Consider the following 22,105-nt stretch of genomic DNA (forward strand, 5'->3'; position numbering starts at 1 on the left):
CGGAATTGTTAGCACTACGTAAAGCAACCCGTCTGGCAGCAAACTTTACAAATGCCTCAATAACCATCTACTCCGACTCAGCATCTAGTTTACCACTCCAACAATTATATTCAAGTAATTTACTAGTTCAGGAGATCCAAAACCAGCTTCTATCTTGGTCAATTGCTGATCGCTCGTGCATTGCCTAGGTTCCGGCACATGTTGGAATCCAGGGAAATAAAATAGCCGATCAGCTGGACAAGGAGGCAGCTCTCTCAACTTCAAGAATGATCTCCCCTTTCCCAGCACCTGCATCGTTCCTCAAAAAGATTACACAACAGTCACTTCTAGAACATTGGCAAAGATGACACTGTCGGACGTCGAACATTTAACTTCATCCCAAAAGTATCAACAGCACTTACAGCTTATCCTCTTACAAAACTTAGTTCTTGACAGGACACGGTCCTTATCCTAAATATTTGTCTCGTTTTGGTCTACGACCCACAGAACACTGCACATGTGAACAAATTGGAGACCCGGATCGTTTCCTGTTCTCCTGTCCACAGACTAAACAATGGCATATTAGCAAACTTTATCGAATCCTTACGCAATAATAATCTAGCGCATAAGCGTTTTTCACTAGTAATGTCTTTTTGTCGGAAACAATTCACACAATTTTAACGATTTACAAAATACAATCTTGTATAGAATAATTTGCATTCTCTCTTTACACATATAAGACTTCACTATATTGTGTTTAAAGACCTGTACTGTACGTATAAGCGTATTGCTTTACTATTTTTTTACATATATAGTTTTTGTTTAATGTATGAGTATTTGTATCTTATCATTGTACTCTTACGACTACACAATTTTGTGTAAACCTGTTTTAAATTTTTATCAAGTTCCACATTCTTGACACATATATTATAGAGTGCGAATAGGTTTACTGTAAGAATCGTTTTACTTTACGATTGGATTTGTACTGTTTAAGTAGACATACGGCATCACATTTAATATAACTTCGTTTATGCATAATATGAATGAATTTTTATATTATACCATAATTCTTTATTAACGTACAACATTGTCTAATCCTGTTGTAATGTTTTATCATGTCTCATATTTTTGACACAGTGGTGACCAAAATTGTGGACACTTTTAGAAATTTTTATGTTTTTGAATTTTGTATGCTTATAGAAAATGTTACGTTTCGCAAAATGCAAACTTGTATATATCATTTTAAAGAGAATTTATTACTGAATTCAATACAAAACGCAAAATTGAATTATTTTCAATACAAAAAAGTTATATGTACTTCAATATAAATAAAAAACACAGTTATGAAGTGGTTTGTAATGTCTAGCTTTCCTGGCCAATCACTGTTCTTGTTCTGAGAACCAATCAAATGTTAGTAACTGCCAGTAGAAGCTGACATCATGTTTACACTTTAAACAATTCATTATTTTGCTTTGTTCTGTAGAAGGAGGACCTGTTTCTTATACACTGCAATTACAAGTAGGAGTTTTTGTAAAAATTTTATTATTTAGTCAAGAAGCAATGACATCAAATAAAAGAGTAGATTGGACACCTAGAAATAGATGTAATATTACTGTGTTACGAGAAAGTGATCTTTCTTATGCTGAAATTGCAAGACAGATGGGTGGTTCAGTGACTACATCTGAAGTCCGAAAGTTTTGTTTACGATATCAGGAGACAAATTCAAATAAAACCAAAAATGGAAGAGGCCGAAAAAGGTGCACCACATCTATTGATGACAGAAGAATAAAAAGATTATGTCTCCAAGATAGAAAAATGTCATCAGCGGCCATCAGAAGTGATCTGAATGATTCTGGTGTTTCTGTCAGTTCAAGAACAATCAGGAGAAGACTAACATATGTTGGGCTGAGAGGTAGAATTCCACGAAAAAGCCTTATCTTAATTTTCAGCAACGAAAAACAAGACTACAGTGGGCAAAGGAACACATTAATTGGACAGATGATCAGTGGTCAAAAGTTATATGGAGTGATGAAACTAAGATATCGTTATTCGGTAGTGATGGGCAAAAATATGTAAGACGTAGAATAGGATAAGAGCTACATTCTGACTGCATTCAAGCAACTGTGAAGAACCCAGTTAGTGTTATGATTTGGTCATGCATGTCAGCAGATGGTATTGGTCGCCTTCATGTCATCGATGGGACACTAAATGCCAGAAAATACATTGACATTATTCTAGAACCAAAACTTCTACCTTCCATCAGAGATCTCTTTCCCAACAATGCTTCGTTTATTTTTCAGCAGGATTCTGCTCCTTGCCACACGGCCAAATATCGAAAGAGTGGTTTCGTACAAAAAGCATTAAATTTTTGCCATGGAAAGGAAACAGTCCTGACTTTAATCCTATCGAAAATTTTTGGCACCGTTTGAAAACTTGTCCGAATGAGGCGCCCATCAAATAAAAGGGAACTAATTGAGGCTATAATTGTTTCCTGGCATCATGTAATAACGAAAGAAAAGCTTAAAACTCTTGTCAGCTCAATAAAACGTCGATGTGAAGCTGTAATCAAAAATAAAGGGTACCCTACTAAGTACTGATAACTCACTGAAATCATCACTATCTAATGTATATCGATAACTATCATCGTTTAACTTTTTTTTGTATTGAAAATAATTGAATTTTGTGTTTTGTATTGAATTCAGTAATAAATTCTCTTTAAAATGATATATACAAGTTTGCATTTTGTGAAACGTAACGTTTTCTATAAGCATACAAAGTTCAAAAACATAAAATTTTCCAAAAGTGTCCACAATTTTGGCCACCACTCTATATGCTGCACGAATGGGTGTACTGTGTGAATAGGTTAACAGTATGAATAGGTAACTGTACGACTAGAACTGTATTGTACGAATAGGTGTACCACTTGTACTGTGCGAATAGGTTTACTGTACGAATCGATTTACTTTACGATTGGATTTGTATTGTTTGAGTAGACATACTGCATCACATTTTATATAACTTAGCTTATGCATAATATGAATGAGTTTTTATATTATACCATTATTCTTTATGAACGTACAGCCTTGTGTAAACCTGTTGTAATGTTTTATCATGGTTTCATATTTTTGACACACTATATGTGCTGCACGAACGCGTGTACTGTGCGAATAGGTTAACAGTATGAATAGATAAACAGTACGGCTAGAACTGTATTGTACGAATAGGTGTACCACTTCATTTTACTCTTTATAATTGAGTTTTTGCGTTGTAGGAATGAGTTCATTTTTGTACAACTTTGCGCAAACCTGTTGTAGTGTTATATCATGTTTCAAATTCTTGACACATTTATTTCAATCCGTGTTTACATGTAGACATATGCTTTAAAGAGTAGTTATCATCAATTTATTTTACTTTTTGTCGAAATGTCTACTAGGACAATGTATCTTCTACGAACTTTATGGATATTTCATACGATATAGTGGCTTTTCCTTCTAATGATTGTGCTCGACAGACATTTAACTTCTCATTGCAATGTCTACTGGACAATATAATTTCTATAGCATCCTTGTGCCAGATGCATAACGATGCATACATTTAGCTCAACAGTAAACCACTGATATCGATTTAATGATGATTGCTATCATGCAACCTTGTGCCCATATTGATATTGTCACACCACACGGACAAGTGTGAACTCTAACACCTTTTCTTAATTATCTGGAAGTTTACACCCCAGTTCTAAAAAGAAAGGTCTTCATGATATTTCTTACAATGTCGTGATTTTCTCTTTCGGATGTGTACAGTTAAAATGACTGCACTTAATACAGACGTTCTACTCCCCGTTGAAACGTCTCACTGGCAACACTAAATGTTGATCACATTTGTGTATTCCCTGTGTCTACATTTATGAAGCCACACTTCAACGATGAATGTTAACTACGACATCTAAAACTTTGACTTGTGATATTATGCTACAGCAATTCATAGACATTTCTTCATTGAAGCACTCCAATGATGCTGCTCATAATAAAATGCTCTTTTTTTAGACGTGAATGGCAAAAGTGACTGTACTTAGTAAATACCTTCAACTCCTCATTGAAACGTCTATCTGAACACAAACCAATCTATTATTCCCTGTGTCTTCATGAATGAAGCCACACCTTCAACGATGAGTGTGAACTATGATACTTAAGACTTCAACTAGCGTACTAATGTTACAGTAATTTATAGACACTTCTTCATTTAAGCACTTTAATGATATTGGTGAAATGCAATGCTTCTCTTTTTTCTGATGTGAACAGCAAAAGAGACTGTACTTATCAAATACCTTTTACTACTCACTGAGACGTCCATCTGAATTCAAACTATTACTAGTTTGTGGTTTATTATTATTTAAAACTCGTGAATTAAACTGCGAATCATTCTCAGTGTTGGATGAATTAACATGTGACTCAATTTCTATCTGAGTGAACTAATTAGTGACTTTGTGATTCCTTTTTAATCTGTAAACGTGTGACCTATATAACCCTCACTAAAACACTTCAACGAAATTTTACATGATGAAATTTCGTGCCCCCCAGAAATTGACACTTAATAATATTGACAAGAACATATAGCGATACATGGTGTCTGTGGACGATAGTTTTATTTAACTCTTGTTCCTCACACGTGCTGTGTGCATGTTTTTACAATTATTTTTTGTAGTTTTATTCTTCTAAGAGCCATTACTACTCAATGCAATTAACCAATACCACATACATGCCTGCGTGCATGCTGTTAATGATACTATACCACATTTCTGTACTGTATTAAAGACTAAAAAACTGTATTCTCTAAAAGACTGTATTAATGTCTAAATGACTGTATTATTCAATGCAATTAATTTATAACACATACGTGCATGCTGGTAATGATAATATACCACATTTCTGTACTTCATCATGTTTACATAAACGTTGTTTGTGCTACTACAGCACAAATACATCTGTGTCAACTGAGAACTTGTATGTTCAATATGTCTTTCACTACCAGATCTATATAATAGAAGATCTATATAATAGAAATAACTATTACCTAATGTACTCTAATTTTTCTAAAAGACTTTGTTTTCATGTATTCAACATTTACCTCATACATGCGTGCGTGCATGCTATTATTTACAATATAGTATTTTTTTGGATTCCCCCATGCCTGCGTGCATGATGAATATACCATTGTAGCCCTATGTGCATCCCTGTCATTTGTAAACTTTTATTTTGAACTTATCAATAAATGCCTGCCTGATCTGCTATCCCCTCTTTTGGTTGTGGATAGCGGATAGTAGATTTTGTTAACTGATCGGAGTGGCATTTTCCAACCATTGGCTTTGTTCCTGAGGACGTAGAGCCACTCCGCCAGCAGAGTTGTCTCTGTATCCGCTGGGTGAGCAAGAGAAAATTACCATATCAATGGCCGCGTTTAAAGGTCAAGCACTAAGTTGGCTCATAGGCAATCGAAGAAATTTATCAGCAGAATCTGGAAGTGAAACTCATAACTTTGATACGTTGAAACCCGCACTTTTGGGAACTTTTCCCTAAGTTAGGTTAAGACACCCCCCTATTAGAATTCGAATTATAGTAGAAATATTTGATGCGCGATGGAGAAGTAATAATATTTATTTTAAGGAAGGTGCAAATTATGAAATGTTGTATGGTAGAAAGCCCAAAGTAGAAATTGAAGAAAAACTTATTTTAAATTATGAAAAGGATTAATAGGTCTTTTAAATTTTGAACGCATAAAATCTACCCGTGTGCCCAAAATTTACAATATGAGGCTCACAAAAATTAATTAAGACAATAACTATTAAATGCATAAACAAAACGAACAAATTCAGAGCATAACTTAGAACCACAGAAGACAGGACATGGAAAACATTAAATGTTCCACATCTTGAGACACTTTTCTTGAACATTCACATAAATTATTTGATCTTAGATTGAAATGAAACAGGTAACTTGCAATATTACCGCAACCAGATAAAAACTGAAGTACTTAAAATTAACAAAGAGGGAAGACTCGGACTGGAGCCTATCATAAATAGAAGGAAAGAACATTTTGGTGCACCAGCGCCCTTTTTTATCTCCAATGGGGGGCACTAGCCATTATAGGCGTTGGCCGGAAGCGGTGGGCATATTATTATTATGCAGGCACCTAATAGGTGGGACAATGTTGCCTTCTATGGAAACAAGTTATCCCACAGACAAGTTACATCTATGCCTTCTCTGGCATTCTAAGCCGGGCCCTTCGGTACGGCAGTCAGAGTCACTATCCACGTTCCCGTCTGAGAGCCATTCGGTCTCCAGCATTTAAAGAAGAAATGTATTATTCACTCTTACAGTAAAGTTTCTTTTAATAAAATGGAATGACCGCCCTGCTAATATTGATATCGATGGGTAAATCTGAAGCATCTTAAGCTAAGAAATCAGCTCTTTCATGTCCATAGAATCTATGATAATCACGCACATAATCAAAGCGGATATTAATTCCCCTATATCTAAGCGAACTAACATCTAACAGTTTCGATTACTAGTTACGAAGACTGCATAAATGGAAATGTCCCCTTCGTGTATATTCCTAATCCAGCTAAGTAAAATTCTGCGATTGTAAAAAGATTATTGAAAATTTTATAAGAGTCCAATATGTGTACCTTTAAGTTACTAATCAGGAACTTTAAGAACTGATAATCGAATAATCGCTTGAGTTCGTGAGACAGAAAACAAAATATGAGAAGGGTTCAATACCATTTATTATTCCAAATAAAGTTTAACAGATTACTCCTTTCTTGGAGTTACAATAAAGCCTCCACTCGGGATTGAACTCAGGAAACTAAGAACTAAAACTTAACTAATCTAACTAAAAAGATATAGCTGGAGCCATCAAGATTCTAACAGAGTTGGCCCCTTAATGCTAACTTAATGTTGAAGTTATCAAGCGACAAAGGAGTTTATCTCTTGATAACTTGATAATTAATCTAATGTTAGGTCTAAGATACGGCTGAGCGTAATAATAGCTGAAGAGAGAGAGTCGCCTAAAAAGGCGAACGCGGGCTAGTCAAAATCACTGGCTGTCTAACGAAGTCAGTAGAACTTCACAGTTAAATACTTCTCCTCATTTGCATTCAAGCGCGATTCTGAAAATACATTCTGGCGGAAGTTGTAAGCTGAAATTGAGGAAGATAGGAAAGTAACTTTTAACTAAAAATTTAACTGTTAGAAAAATTAACATAAACTTTACAAGTTTTTCCATATCATTTGTTTTACAGATGAGAGTAAAATGAACAATAAGGTTGACGAAAGTAAATTAGGTAAGTAAAATGGACAAAAAGGCATTAGTTCGTTTTGAAGACCAGTCTGAGGTTTGCTATTTCAAGCACCGTTCTCGAGATGGATGCACAGTTTTTCAAGCCGAATTTCTCTGCATTTATCTTATCTTCAAGTGGGCCAAAGATAATGGGACAGCATTCTCAAATATCTAATATGGCCTGATTTTTTTTCTTCTCTTCACATTTTGAACTGTATTGCCACCAGCGAAAAAGTGGATTTAATACCGTCAGGATTGCGGTCAGGATTTTGTGGTGTTAAGAAATCCTGGTACGTTAGAATATTTGTTTATGTTTGTAGTGAAATATGAAAGTCGGCGTGTTTCAAAAAGTGTGCGAGGCAAGATTCGACGGAACGTTGAATGCGCATTTTAGAAAAATCTGTGATCGCGAGAGGTGATAGATTTCACGACAGGAAACAGTTGAGGGCCAGCAGAATTTTTCGCAAGCAGGCGAAGTGGCGACTGCCAAGATAAAAGTAAAAAGTCTTTTTATAATAAGAAAGTGGGTGTTGATAAAAATACGAGCAATTTAAACTGTGAAATGGGTCATTGCTCAAAATCAACTAGATTCTGTTGCAGTGAAAAATGTAGAATTGCCATATACGCAAGCTTTGTTATAAGGCATCTGACGACGGATACAGGGGAGTAAAGTAATTTTTTAGCGGAAAAGTACTTTAAAAAACAGTTTTCAGAGATGTAGGTTATTTGAAGTCGCAGGGATGAAGTTTGGAAAGGTGCAGCTAAATTATTGCATAGGGAAGGTGATATCAAATGTGCAGGGAAAGAATAAGAAATGTAAGTTATTATATTTCGTAGTAAGAAAGTTGAAGGCCATTGTCCTTTTAGGGTTAAAATTTTTGAAAGTAGTTAGTGAACGAATCGATTTTCAGAAGGAGTTTATATTTGCAAATGAATGTATAAAGGATAATGAAGCAGCGTCGTCAATCCTGGATTTTAAAGTACTGGTTTTGCCAAAAAAAAGAAAAAAAAAATGGAAAATTTAGTGAGAAATTTTTCTTATGTGATGAGACCCGAGTGGAAACTCATGCGGTGGGAGTTAATCCTCCGTTCACAGCTAAACCTGCACGATAAGCGGGCTTGCACGGTAAAATAAAAAAAAGGAGGTAATAGAAAAGCACGGTGAGAAAACACTTAAAACCAAAATAATAATCCAAACGAATATTCTCTACGCTCCTGTAGATTTGCTGAGACAAGAAATAACTTCTCTCTCAGTGATTTTAAATTACTGCGCTTCGCTGTTAACTACAAGAAATTAAACGATATCACGAAATATCGAGTTTTATCCACTTCGAATGACAGATGTGATAATAAAAAATAAAGTCAACTAGACGTTTTGTTATTTCTAGATATGGGTGAAATCCAAGAACGTACCGAAAGCCGCATTTATTACTAAATTATATAAGTATATATGTTTTCGAGAAAACTATTTGGTTTATGCGGTATTCCCGCTACATTCCAGAAGGACATGAATATAATTTTTTTTAAGGCTCGTAAGAGGCAGATACACATTTATATATTTAGATGACATAATAGTCACTAGTAACACAGTCGATGAGCGACCTGAGAATCTGCCTGAAATATTCATATTTCTAAAGAAAGCGAATTTAAATTTGAGAGCTATGAAGCGCTGATTCGGAGGCACAGAACTTCAGTACCAGGGACCTGAGACACAAAATATCTGAACGAAGACTTGAAACGAAAGGAAATATATTCGCTATTAAAAACTATCCTCCAACATCCTCAACTGCCCGCTAATAACCGCAAAGAAATTAACATGTTTTTGGAGTTGTGCTCATATTATACAGCGTTTATCAAGAATTCCGCAAGGATTTTATCAAGAGTATCAAGCTTTCATAGCAGAACCCTTGCTAAATTACGAAAAAATAGAAGATTTACTTTGTCAGGGAAGACGAATATAGTTTTTGAAAATCTCAAATCGGTGCTGATTTAAGCTTCGGTCTAGAAATTCCCAGACCCAGAGGGAAAGTTGGTAGAGGTAGATACATCTGATTTTGTGTTAGGGGCTGCGCATATACAAGGTGGTTAACCGGTAGCATATTTTAGTAAAACACATAAACAAACACAAAGAAATTACATCACTACAGGCAGTGAAATGCTAAGCATTCTATTAGCTGTCCAGAATTTTAGAGTCTATTGTTGCAAAGAGCCCCTGACTGCATACACAAACTATACGGTACTAACCCGTTTGTATTTTAGAAAGAACTTAGCGCCAGGTCTGATAAGACAAGCTACGACATTACGAGAATGTAATTTGAGAATTAACCGCACGCTAGCGGAGGAAAAGGCTGTAGCAGGTGCTTAATCAACAAATAAGTTAAAGACAAGGGAAAAGAATTAAGATGTGCCATGTTTTCAAATATTTTGGATTCGGAAGAAACAATAATAGGGGAGCAGGCTGGCCCAGAATTCAACGATATTTTTGACTGTTTAAAATATCATCAAAACTTCCAACATCATGACATCACTAGCATTAAAACGATCCAAAATTGAAGAAAAATTTTAAGAGAAAGGCTACAGAGAGTAAACACAAGCACCCGAGAGATATCGTGCTCAGGAAACGAAAATACCGAGGCAGCTTGAAGGAAAATAACAGAGAAAGTCTAACAGACCGAATAACGACCAACGACGTCAGAAAGAAGATAACAATGTTAGGAGAAGTAAGAAACTCTATCAAACTTTTACACTGTAAAAGGAAGAGGCACCGCGGCGGAAATTAAAGAGATCCTGTTGCTGTGAATGTCAGAAGAAGGATGTCAGCGCGAATGGAGGAAGCAAGCAGCCCTAACAGAAATAGCCCTTTTCCTGCAGAAAAGGACTGCACTTTCAGGGAATACCCAAGGACAGAGGAAATTAATGAATATAGTACACCGAGTGGGAAGAAGAAGCAATCTGACAACCAGCCGAAAAGAAGAATCTGAATCAATAAGGTGGGTTACCCGAAAAAGTTTGCTGAAATGAGTTCTTGGAGAAAAGAATGATAGATTATCGAAAAACAAAAGATAAGTGGAGATTTATTTGCATTAAACTGAAATTTTATGTCATTTTTAAAGCGTATAAAGTTCCTACTATTTATTTTATCTTAAGCAAGGGTTTAAAGTTGCAAAGTTGCTGAGAAGCTTTTTTGTTTACAACTTTTTCTTTTCCCTAAAAATTAGCTTTTTGTGTTAAGAACTCTTATGTTGACTTAGTCGAAAGATAGTAAACATTCAGGAAATTTTGGCTAAAATTCAAAATATTAGCAACGTGCAAAATAATAGTGCGCATTTATGCATTGCCCATGCTAAATTTAAAATTGAGTAAATGTAATGCAATAAATTCAAGTACTTTGTAAATTTATTATGTATGAATAACATATATTAAGAATTAATGTTATTGCAAAGGAAAATGTGTTATTACAAAGGAAAATGTGTTATTGCTATGGTGGTAGAGGCTAATGAAGTGTAAGCGAAAAAGTAGTAAATAGTTAAGCTAGCCAGTAAACGCTATGTTAAATTTTAAATTTAGTTTATGAGTAGAAAATTAGTCATAGATGTTGAAATAGACTGTCACTTAAATCTGTTATATATAAGAAACTAACCCTATAAATATTGGGTAAGAGATAGAAGTTGTTTCAATATAACTAACGACGCACAACTGAGCACCAACCCACGAAAATAGGAAAGCGAAATAAATTAAAGGGGTGTGGAAAGTAAATTATAAATGTTAATCGCGTGTTTACATACTTGTGGCATCCAAAGTACCTTGCGCTAAAATATTTTTCTTCCCAGAGTTTGGAAGGGAGTGAAAGCCAAGAGAAAATCTCTCAGGTGGAAAATGTACTGAGAATTCCAGTAACGTCATAATTAGCTTAATTTAAATTTTTGTAAAAATGGTGCCTCAGTATTTAGTTTTAGAATTAAATATTCTTCACTAAGGTCATTAAAGGGATTGTTTTCCACCAATGTCATTTGTTTTAGAACAATTTAACTTCTGGTGAATTCTGGTATTTTTGAATAGTTTGAATTTTGACACTGTCTGCTTTCTATGTTAATGAAACCATTATCCTTTTATCTGAACAACACCATAACTTTTCATTCACTCTCGGTTGGGTGTAAATGAGGTAGGATATTTAAGACAGAATTCTTAAAATTTAGATATAGAGTTTTTGACAGTTGCAGGTACAAGAGAGGCTAGCTTCTCTGTACAATGGTGATTGAGGTATTACTGATACTCGCTAACTGTGAAGTCTCGGACCTAATTTTACTGTAGGGTGCAGTGCAAGGGTCTCTCACCCCTCTTCCCCTATTACCGACTTCTCGAGAAGACTTTCGTGCTCGCTGCACATTTTGAGCGCCCCTTACCGAACAGGCACTACACGTTTACAATCATTCATGCTTCTTTCTTCGGAATTCGAATGCCAGCACATTGGTAAGGCAGTCAGCGTCACCGAATACTGTACGAGCTGAGTGGATACAGAGATTTTGACAGATACATGTAGAGGTAGAAGGTAGGTCAGCATTCTCCCTAGTACCATAGATGACTGAGGTATTGCTGAACTTAGCTAACTGTTAAGATTCCGCCCCAATTTTGAGGAAGGACAACCTCAGGAGCGATCCGAGGGTATCCCATCTCTCTTCCCCTACCAAGAACCTAGAGAGGACTTTCGGCTCGCGTGTATTCCGAGTGCCTCCAATCCTGCAAAGACATTATGCGCCTACAAACATCTATGCCTTCTCCGGGATTTGATCCCAGGCTCACCGGCATGGCAGTCAGTGTCACTAACCACTGTACCGGCTGGGCGGCACCCAAGAGTCTTTCCAATTCAATTTGCTTCTTATTATTCACATTACTTATTGTTAGTTACTGTTTGTGCTCTGTTATAACCATTTGCTTGCATTCGTTCGATGAACATCCTCTGGATGGCACAGTTACTCTATTTGGCAATGCCCTCTACCAATAATTTACAGTTGCTTCACTCTCTTGCGCATATTTTCTCTTGGTAGTTTTGTTTCAATTAAAAACCATTTAAAAGGCAGTGGGTTTGTGATTGGGCATCTCACGTGATTTTCTTCTGTAAGGTCGCAATTAAATATATAATGGTCGAGGTCACTCCTTTTCTCGCATAGGCAAGAATCTGTTCTTGAGATGTTTTTCGAGAAATTATGTCGGAGAGGTGCAGTCAGTACGCCGTCATATAGTAGTTCAGAAACGAGTTTCTATGTGGTTCTTCTGTGTTGATCTTTGGGATTAAGTAATGTTTTCTTCTCCCTTGATTGGCACCGTCCTATTCCTTTTGCCATAAAGCTTGTTCGTTTTTTCTAATTTATATTTTAATGCAGATTTCGGCAAGGAAACTTTGATTGTTTCACTATTTGTGTTTTTGATAGCTTCCTTTGTCAGGGAATCTGTTTGCTCGTTCCCCAGAATTACAAAGTTGGCTCTGGCCCTTTCTAATTGGATAAGGGTGTTGGGATGGAGCTTGTGGTATATTGAGGATATCTTAGATTATTGTGTTTCTACTGCTATTATTTTTTCCGCTTCTAGAGCTGATTGATTGCCCGATTTGATAACAATTTCTTTTCAGAATTTGGCAGCGAGATAGACCGTAGTGCGATACTCTCGCCCAGCTCTGTCACTTAATTATTCGATGTTAGCCATTTTGTTAGCCCAAGTCCATCGCGCACTTCGTAAATTTGAGCAGGCTCTTGTTAGGCTGTTTGAATTTTAGTCTCCATTTTTTAATTTATTTAAATTTTAATTTCATATTTCAATTAACTGATACTTACAGAAGTAAGCTGCGAAGATTTAAATTGTAAGCATAAGTTGTGCATTTATTTAGTTGTTTCAAATAAAACGACTGTTTTCACCTTCTTAATATTAAATGTTATTTACGCTGATGGAGCCATAACTCGTCTGGCTGTCTTATAGAAATAAGAATTTAAGGCAATTACAGACTTCTCTCTGTTCTTGCATCCTCTGAAACAGGCATAGAACACTTTTCCTAAATCTCATAAAATAATAAAAATTTACGATTAAGAATTTCCTTATTTATACATAGAAGTGTACTGTAAATTAAATAAAAATGTAAACTGCTAGAATAATATTGAAGAATTTGTTATTTCCGAGATAGTTGGTTTACATGATTTACTCATTTATTAAACTTTAGAAGCAGAAAGACATTGAATATTTTATATTTTTCAGAAAATTAATCATAAAAACGATTAAAATTAAACATATTATTCAGTCATAACTTGATTATTCAATTGATTACAGCATGGGTGTCAAACTGGCGGCCTGCTGAACGCATACGGCCCCCCCCAAGCAGTTTTATGTCTCCTGAAATTAGAAGTATTGATTTTGCTGAGATTGCCGCTAACTGCGAAATTCCATAAACGTTACTGCTTAGTAAGAAAAAGCTGATGCTTAATAGTAATCATACGATAAAATATCTGAAATAGGAAATTTTCAGTAGCTATAATTAGTTTTTATCTTATAATTATGTATTTTATGTTCTTGTTGCTAACAATGTACATTTTCATTTTGCAGGGTACCGTCCCAGGTTCAGTTAAATCTTCAGAAATGAGTGCTAACACAATTAAAAGTAATATTTTTATATAACCAATACTTTACGATTATCTTTGATAAGATCATTGTTTATTCAATTTACAGTTCCGATTTTTTTCGCTAGTCCCGGTTTTTTCTTAATCCTTACAATGAACGTTTTCTTATGTAAAATATAAATTAATTTTAATGAAATGAAAAATTAATGGATATTAATTCAAATCACTAAACAAATGAGGTATTTTTGTCGTATATTGAACGTTTCTCTTAGGACATGAAGAAATTCTGTCCAGGAAATTAATAAAGGAAAAGCAATTCTAGTAGTCTCTCTCTTGCCTTATGATAGTGATATAGATTTGCACAAATTATTATTCGCGATATTTTTTGAAAAAATGACTTTTTAAAATTGTATTCCTTAAATACTGATTTGCATTCCGCTGTTCAGTTCCATACTTGTTAAAAATATTTAATTTATACAGAAAAGCAACCTTAGTTCAGCGTAGATTTTGAATAACCTCTATCGATTTTGTTGGCGATCAAACACATGTCCCTCTTCTTTAGGAGTAGAAAATGTTTTGAGAAGTTTTTCTACAATGATCAAAATTTTATTTAAAACTCATGTGAATGCCACTTCTTTTGCATATATTCAACTTTCGCACTGGCATTTTTGTCTTCCAATTTAATTTTAAAATGTTTTGAAAATCGCGTCTTTCATTTTGCCGTAGGAATATGTATTCAATATTGTAAAAGTTTAATAATAAATGGAAAATTATTCATATATAATACTTCATATACTTTCTAATCAGGAATTTTAAAAAGTTTAAATTTCAAGATTATTATTACTATTAAAGAATTGAAAATTATTTTGATATATCTTTTTTTTAAAAGATGTGAAGCAAAATATGTTCAAGATGTGAAGCAAAATGTATGGACCAAAATGTTTTTCTAATGTTTAGAAAATCAAAATTTATTAAATTATATATATATATATAGCTCAGGTGGCTACAGAGCTCAGTGTCCTCTGCAGTTTGTTGAAACAGTTCCAGGACTTTAGATCCATATCAAGAAGACCTGGGCAAGTTCAACCACAATTCACAACAATGAATAAGCATCCACTTTCAGCGCGGAGATGTGGTACTATTATACAGTTTAACAGCTCTCACTTGAGCTGTGTGCGGCCACTCGAAGAGTTTCACCGTCTACAGTTGCCCAAATACTTCATATCATAGGGCTGTATGCCAGAATTCCCGCTGTTTGCTTTTCCCTGACTCCAGTACACAAGAAAGCGTGTTTGGCGTGCTGGAGACAACATGAAACTAAGATCAGATATTAAGTGGAGCAAAGTGCATTTTACAGATGAATCGAGATTCAGTCTGACACTTATTCTCCTCTTATCTGTACCTGCAGATTGCCTGGAAGACGATACAATCCCTCCCTTAACAAGGAAATAGATCACTATAATGTTGGAAGTGTAATCGTTTGGGCAGCCATTATGTTGGACGGCCTTACAACCAGCAACTGTTTCACAAGAGCTTCCTGACTGCTATGATGTATAGAGAGAATCTAAATACTTAGAACCGTATACTTGACTTTTCAGGACCGAATTTGGTCCTGAGTTTCTGTTAACGGAAGGCAACGTTTAGCCACATAGGGCTCAGTTACTGATGGATTACCTGAAAGGTGAGGATATATGCCGCATGGATTTCGTGACCTTAATCCTACAGCGTATGTCTGGAAGGCTCTTTCAAGGGCAAACTCACGTCGTCATCTTCTCTGAAAATCATCTCGGAGCTTAACCTTTGCTGCAGGAGTTGTTTGACTGCAACATGGATTACTCAACTCTTTTTTATCCAGTATGCTGTCAAGCTGCGCTATCTGTCTAGCTGTGAGATGGTACCATACTCCATATTATACTAATTATCAGTTCGATATCACAATGTGAATTTTCATTATTCCCGCCTTGAAAATCATGCCCACATAAAATGATTTGTGAATGGTAGATCTTTTTCTCTATTATCAATACATAGTCATACAAAATTTCATTAAAATTTGTCCATTAGTTTTTAACAATTTGACTTAATATGCAAATTTTCTTTATTTTTAATCTTTTATATTTTTATTATATGTACACTGCTCAAAAAAAAAAAAAAAATGGGACAGTCCTATATCTCCCGATCTACTGGGCCGATTGACAAAATTCAAATTGCGTTCTTCATGTCTCGAAAGCGCGACTTAGGATATATATTAGATTTATATATAGCACTATTCTAACATAGGTATTTTGACACAAAATTGGACTTTTTCTGAAATAACATACCAATGTTTTTACATATTTCGATTCTACGACTCAAATTACGCCTAAATATGAAATTTTGTAAAATTTGGAGCGAAATTTACGGAGAAATTCACAAATTTATGTTGGCACTTTTTTGTCAGTTTGCGCCAAGAATACTTTACTTGGCGAACTTCTTAATATATGGCAACCTAGTTTCCTTTCCCGTGAGAGGAAAAAAAGTCACCATCGTTCCTTTTTTCCAAATAATATTCTTTATATTATATTTTTAATTATAACTTATTATTTTAAGTAATTTTTTCTTTTTCAAATTTCATTTTAATTGTTTAAGTTGCACTTTTTTTTTTTTTTTTTTTTTTTTTTTTTTTTTTTTTTCGAATAACTGTTTTAAAAATTTCTATTTACCTATTCGAACTGCGTAAATAAAGGTGCAGCGTTTATTTTTTTTTTCAAATAGTTTTCTTTTTATATATTTTTCGTCATAGTTATTATTTTAGGTCATTTTTAAATTTTTATACTTTTATTTTAATTGTTTGTGTTGCATTGTCTCTTCAGATAATTGTTTTAAAATTTTCTATTTATTCCTTCGAACTGAGCATTTTAAATATATTTATTAATATCAATTTTCCAGAATTTGATTTCATTTATTTGAACTGCGTTTCTTTCGGAAGAATACTTTGTAACCCAGACTACGATGCGTTTGAAAACTGCATACTATATTAAAAGAGAAAATACAGTAAAGCACAATTAACACGCCTTTCAATGTTCCGTTCAGAAAAAATATATATAAATAAGAGAGATGTATAACCGATATTTTAACTTTGGATGACTTGCATATACTGCTTTAAACAGTTTTATCATTGTGCCCATTGCTTTACACAATTTTATCCTACATTTGGTTTCTTAAAATGTTATTCATATTTTAGTCAAATATTTTATTTTTGAAATCGCAAGAATCAAATATCATAAGATTGAAAAGTTTTAAATAAAAAAAAAAAAAAAAAAAAAAAAAAAAAATACGAATACTAAATTTTACGAAAAAATTTATTTTTCTTCTCTTTTTCTTTAAGCATTCTGAAAGTATATTGAAAAGTATCCAACTTTTAAAAACATTTTGGTATTTCTGACAATCATTTTAAATAAAGTTATCGCCTTCCATTTCATAAAGGCCCACAAACGGCCGAGCGGTAAAGTTGCTGAACACTGGTAGTTCACTCCGGGGTTCGAACACCGGTAAACGGACTGGTTGCATGGGCGTTTTCGTGGATTTTCTTATGTGTACCGCGTATGACAGCTGGTTTCCCTTAGAAAGTTCTTCACGAAGTATTTCGTCAGAGCCTTTATCAGTCTGTAGAGGCTAAACATTTTGAAGGTATGAGATGAAAGGAAAGACTGGTTTCATCCAAAGGTTTTGGTTTATTTTATTATGAGAAAGCACACTACGGCTATCTGCCTAAGGGGAGGGATGCCTTCCTAGAGGACTTTCTAAGGGAAACTGGCTCGCATACACGTTACACATGGGGAAAACCCCGAAAACGCCCATGCAGCCAGCCCGTTCGCAGGATTCGAACCTCGGACCGAACTACCGGTGTTCAGCGACTTTACCGCTCGGCCGCTGTTTCATCAGGAAGGGGAAAAAAACATCTTTAGGTGACATCCACATACATCACTGGATAAACTCCTGAATCTTCAAATAATTCGACTGAGAAAATCATGGGATTCACCATTTATGATACGATATGATGTTCTATAACGTAATTTACACAACCATATAGTTTAAAACCAGTCGCTCTTCACTTTAATCTGCAATGATATCGTTTTGTCTTTTTTGTTAACACAAGCTCAATTGATGGTATTTGCTGGTGTACACGTCCAAGTGTTTTCTCTTTGAACACCTAAATTCTTTGAAGTATTCTGAAAGTATATTCGAAAACGTCCAACTTTTTGAACATCTTGGTATGTCTGATAGCCAAATTTCCCTTCATCATTCACTTCCATACATTTTGCATTCTTGTCAATTTTTTAAAATATCAATTATATGAATTGCGTTTCAGCTAAAGACAGCTTTTCATTTTCTAGTCATTTTAGCTATAAATAAAGTTTAAAGCGAAGTCCAAAGGATAAATATTTTAATTAAAAGATTTTTGCTAAATGACAAAGAAATAAAACAGTCCAGCTGGGTTTATTCTATACCACCGAGTGACTCGATTCTTATATCGGCTGAAACAATCTAAATCATACTAAAGATCATGTTTTTTTTATACAGTCTATAACGCGAGAGAAAAATTAGCTTCTTAAAACATTCTTTCTAAGAGAATTAATATAAACGATAATATTTATATATATATATATTTAAAGCTGGGACTTGAATCAAACTGTCAAACTTTTAAAGTTTAATTTACATGGTGGTTATAATTAAAGTTTCAATTTGAAATGATCATAAAAGGAAAACTACCGGACCAAATGTTATCAAACTTGTGAATCGTGTAAAGGAGGTTATGGGAATTTATTTTCGGCGGAAAAAAAAGAGTTCAAAAACTCACCATCAGGGAAAAATGGCGCTGTATACAATATTGTTAAATGAAATAAGACACGAAAACATCTTTTTAAATGTGTTTAAGATTTTCCGAAACGTGTTACAAAGCATGTTTAATGTAGCGTCCATCATTTTCCGAAAGCAAGTTAAAACATGTTACTGCATTCTCAACAGCAGCTCTTAGCATATCAGGTTTGGTTTTGGTTTGGTTTATTAGATTATGGCAAAGCACTCGAGGGCTATCTGCCTTAAGGAAGGGATGCTTTCGTGGAGGACTTTTTAAGGGAAACTGGCTCGTATACACTTTACACATAGCATATCAGGAGGAATGTTATCAGTGTATCACATTTTTCATTTCTGCCAAATTGTTTAGATTATCACCATAAACAGTGCTTTTGAGATAACCTCATAGACAAAAGTCACAGAGGTTGAGGTCTGGTGGGAAGAGGGGAAGTGTTGGCTTATAAGACGTTCATTCGTGAAATGTTGCCTAAGTAACTGTGCGACACACGTAAGGTGGTTCCCAGCCCTGCATAAAAATCATAGTATCTAAAATGCCACGTTACTGCAGTTCATGTATCACGAAACATTTTAATATTGACTCTAAGTGAGCTGCAATCGCAGTGGTCTAGCTGTCGACTGCTCTTCAGAAAAAAATGGTTCTGTTATAAAACAAGCTGTCATTCAACAGTAAACGGTGTGAAATGACTGTTATGCAATCGAATGCAGTAGGAGAATGCAATGGAATTAGATAACATGAGAGATTTCTTTGGCCCAAATCGATTAAAAGCGTTTTGAATCAGTATCTTCATGTTTTAGTGCTGAATTCAAGCTTAAAAAATTACAAATTAGTGATCTGTAATTAAAGATCTGTAAGATCATTACTCTAAGTGAGCTGCAATCACAGTGGTCCAGCTGTCGACTGCTCTTCAGAGAAAAATGGTTCAGTTAGAAAAGTAGCTGTCATTCAACACTAAACGGTGTGGAATGACTGCTATGCAATCGAATGCAAAAGCAGAATGCAATGGAAATAGATAATCTGTAACAATTAGATCTGTAAAAATTACAAATTAGGGCCGAATTCAGGCTTCAAAAATTACAAATTAGCGATCTGTAAGAAAATGATTTCCAGATTGTACGGACTTGTGCGAGTGATTTGCGATCTCACATTTTCTAATCGCTATGTCGTGGTTTGCACGGACGAATTTCTCACTTACACGGATGGCGCACTCGACATTTATCGAATTTAACGCTTTTAAATGGTTCAAAGTTTCTTCAAAGTTTCTTAAGGGTATACAACATATTAAACCCGTGTAACAAAAGGTTAAGTTAGATTCTAACCCATATTTCGTTTAACAATATTGCATACAGCGCCATTTCCCCCCTGGTGCTTAGGTTTCGAACTTCCTTTTTTTCCCGGAAAATAAATTCCTATGACCTCCTTTACACGATTACCAAGCTTGATAACATTTGATCCAGTAGTTTTCCTTTTATGACCGTTTCAATGTGGAACTTTAATTATAACCACTCTGTATATTATTAAATTTTAATTTGAAGCTATGCGTTATATGTATACCATGCGTAAAATTTTCGCTTTTATGGAAAAATAAAAAATCGAAGCAAATATACTTAGTATAATGGACCAAAACTGAAAACATTTCCCCTCCCTCCGGAAATAAAATATTGAAATTTCGAACTTGAATTTATTGGGTTATCGAAATATTTAATTTGACTTATCTTCTAAGTCCTAGTTCCGACAACAATTCCGTCAGAAATTCCGAATTACTTAAGCTAAAGTAAAAGATTTAGTATATATTAAAGTAAATAGAGTGTAATAAAAATAGATTATAGAATTTACGCTGATGTAACTTTTTGTCTGACTGCACAACATGTAATGGAAAAGAAAGTTTGTAGAGATCTGTTTTTGACATGCCTCTAAAAGTAGATGTCATATTAATTTTGTCTCTTCAATGTCAAAAAACTTTCCTTTGAGAGGCAACATTAGTTTTTGGGAAAGAAAAAAATTCACAAGAAGACAAATTTGAAGAACATGCAGGACGATTGAGTACACATACTTATTTTCGGAACACAAGCGGTTCTCCGACTGGTTATTGAAAAATGAAAATATGCATTGTCATGCAATACAAAACATTTGGAATACGTTTTCTGGCTGAATAACGTAAGATTAAAAGTCATCTGCTTAATTCACATCCCTTTACAAGTCAACTACTCGGGCAATTGCAGAATCGTTTTGATCCTGAGCTTGTAAGACAAACCTAATATCACTGGATTTAAACACTTCTTTAATCTTCCAAGAACGTTCCTTCTTTAGCTCATATTTCAAAAATATTAAGTGAATACAATTATTGCCAAAGAAATTGAATATTCATTTGCACTACGGCTTGGTAGTTTACTAACGAGTTAACAAAACTTAAATTCTGCTTTTTGTGTCAAAGAATACAACAATATTTTAAATATTTACAAATAAAATATTAAATTGGAGATTTAGTTGGAGCCTCATCAGTTGCCTAGCATTTGAAAAAAAAAAAAAAAAGATTGTTAAATACTAATTGTTTGATGCTCAGTCTAACCCAGGCTGCATGGTTGGTTTTCGTAGTTTTTTAGGTTCTCTTTACAAAGATGCTCTATGAAAGCATCTTAATCAAATAGCTCCCATGTTCTTTCTATGTTCAAATAACCAACTAACCTAGTTTAAGCGCGATTTCCAAGTGAAGTTACTAGTAAAATCCGAATACTCATTAAAAATCATGTAGCTAGCCAATCGGGAGTAACATGAAAGATACGGCGCCAATAATTGAAATGTTGTTACGGTACGCTGTTTCTTAACTTAGATGGTCATTCCTTAATTAAATAGCCCACCAATGGCCGAGCGGTAAAGACGCTGAACACTGGTAGTTCAGTCCGAGGTTCGAATCCCGCGAACGGGCTGGCCGCATGGGCGGTTTCGTGTTTTCCCCATGTGTAATGTGTATACGAGCCAGTTTCCCTTAGAAAGTCCTCCACGAAATCATCCCTCGCTTTAGGAAGATTATAATGTGCTTTGCCATAATTAAATAATCCAATCCAATCCTTAATTAAATATAATTGATTTGTAAATTCTACTAGAACTGACGGTAAGAATTGAAGTGGAAATAAGTAATATGGTGTGCAATCTTGATTAATATAAAATTAAAAATATTTGCATAGAAAAATGTTTGCATTCAGACAGAAAGTTTTTTGAAATATTTGCAATTACTTTATAAGAAGGATTTATTAATAACCGTAATAATTACTTATTATATTACTGATGATTAGATTCAGTTCTTGACAATTACATTCTAAATTAGAATTTTAAG

At 34.5% G+C, this 22,105-nt stretch overlaps 1 protein-coding gene across 6 annotated transcripts in view; it reads left to right on the forward strand.

The window, feature by feature from the left end:
- Positions 1-10,214: 10,214 nt before the first annotated feature.
- The window catches only part of LOC118185660 (uncharacterized), a 154,346-nt gene continuing 142,455 nt past the window's right edge, over positions 10,215-22,105 (forward strand). Inside the window, exons 1-2 of one of the 6 annotated variants that reach the window (XM_085818563.1) lie at positions 10,215-10,307; positions 13,906-13,960. In XM_085818563.1, coding sequence (XP_085674689.1) covers positions 13,939-13,960 — 22 coding nt within the window. In that variant the 5' untranslated portion in view covers positions 10,215-10,307; positions 13,906-13,938. Of the gene's footprint in view, positions 10,308-10,329; positions 13,961-22,105 lie in introns of those variants that run through there. The other 5 variants (XM_085818565.1, XM_035355552.2, XM_085818564.1 and 2 more) reach the window with 5 other exon arrangements.

This window comes from Stegodyphus dumicola, chromosome 6 (assembly GCF_044657685.1).
Source record: "Stegodyphus dumicola isolate Sdum_Otavi_A_Nest chromosome 6, ASM4465768v1".
Lineage (NCBI taxonomy): Eukaryota > Metazoa > Arthropoda > Arachnida > Araneae > Eresidae > Stegodyphus > Stegodyphus dumicola.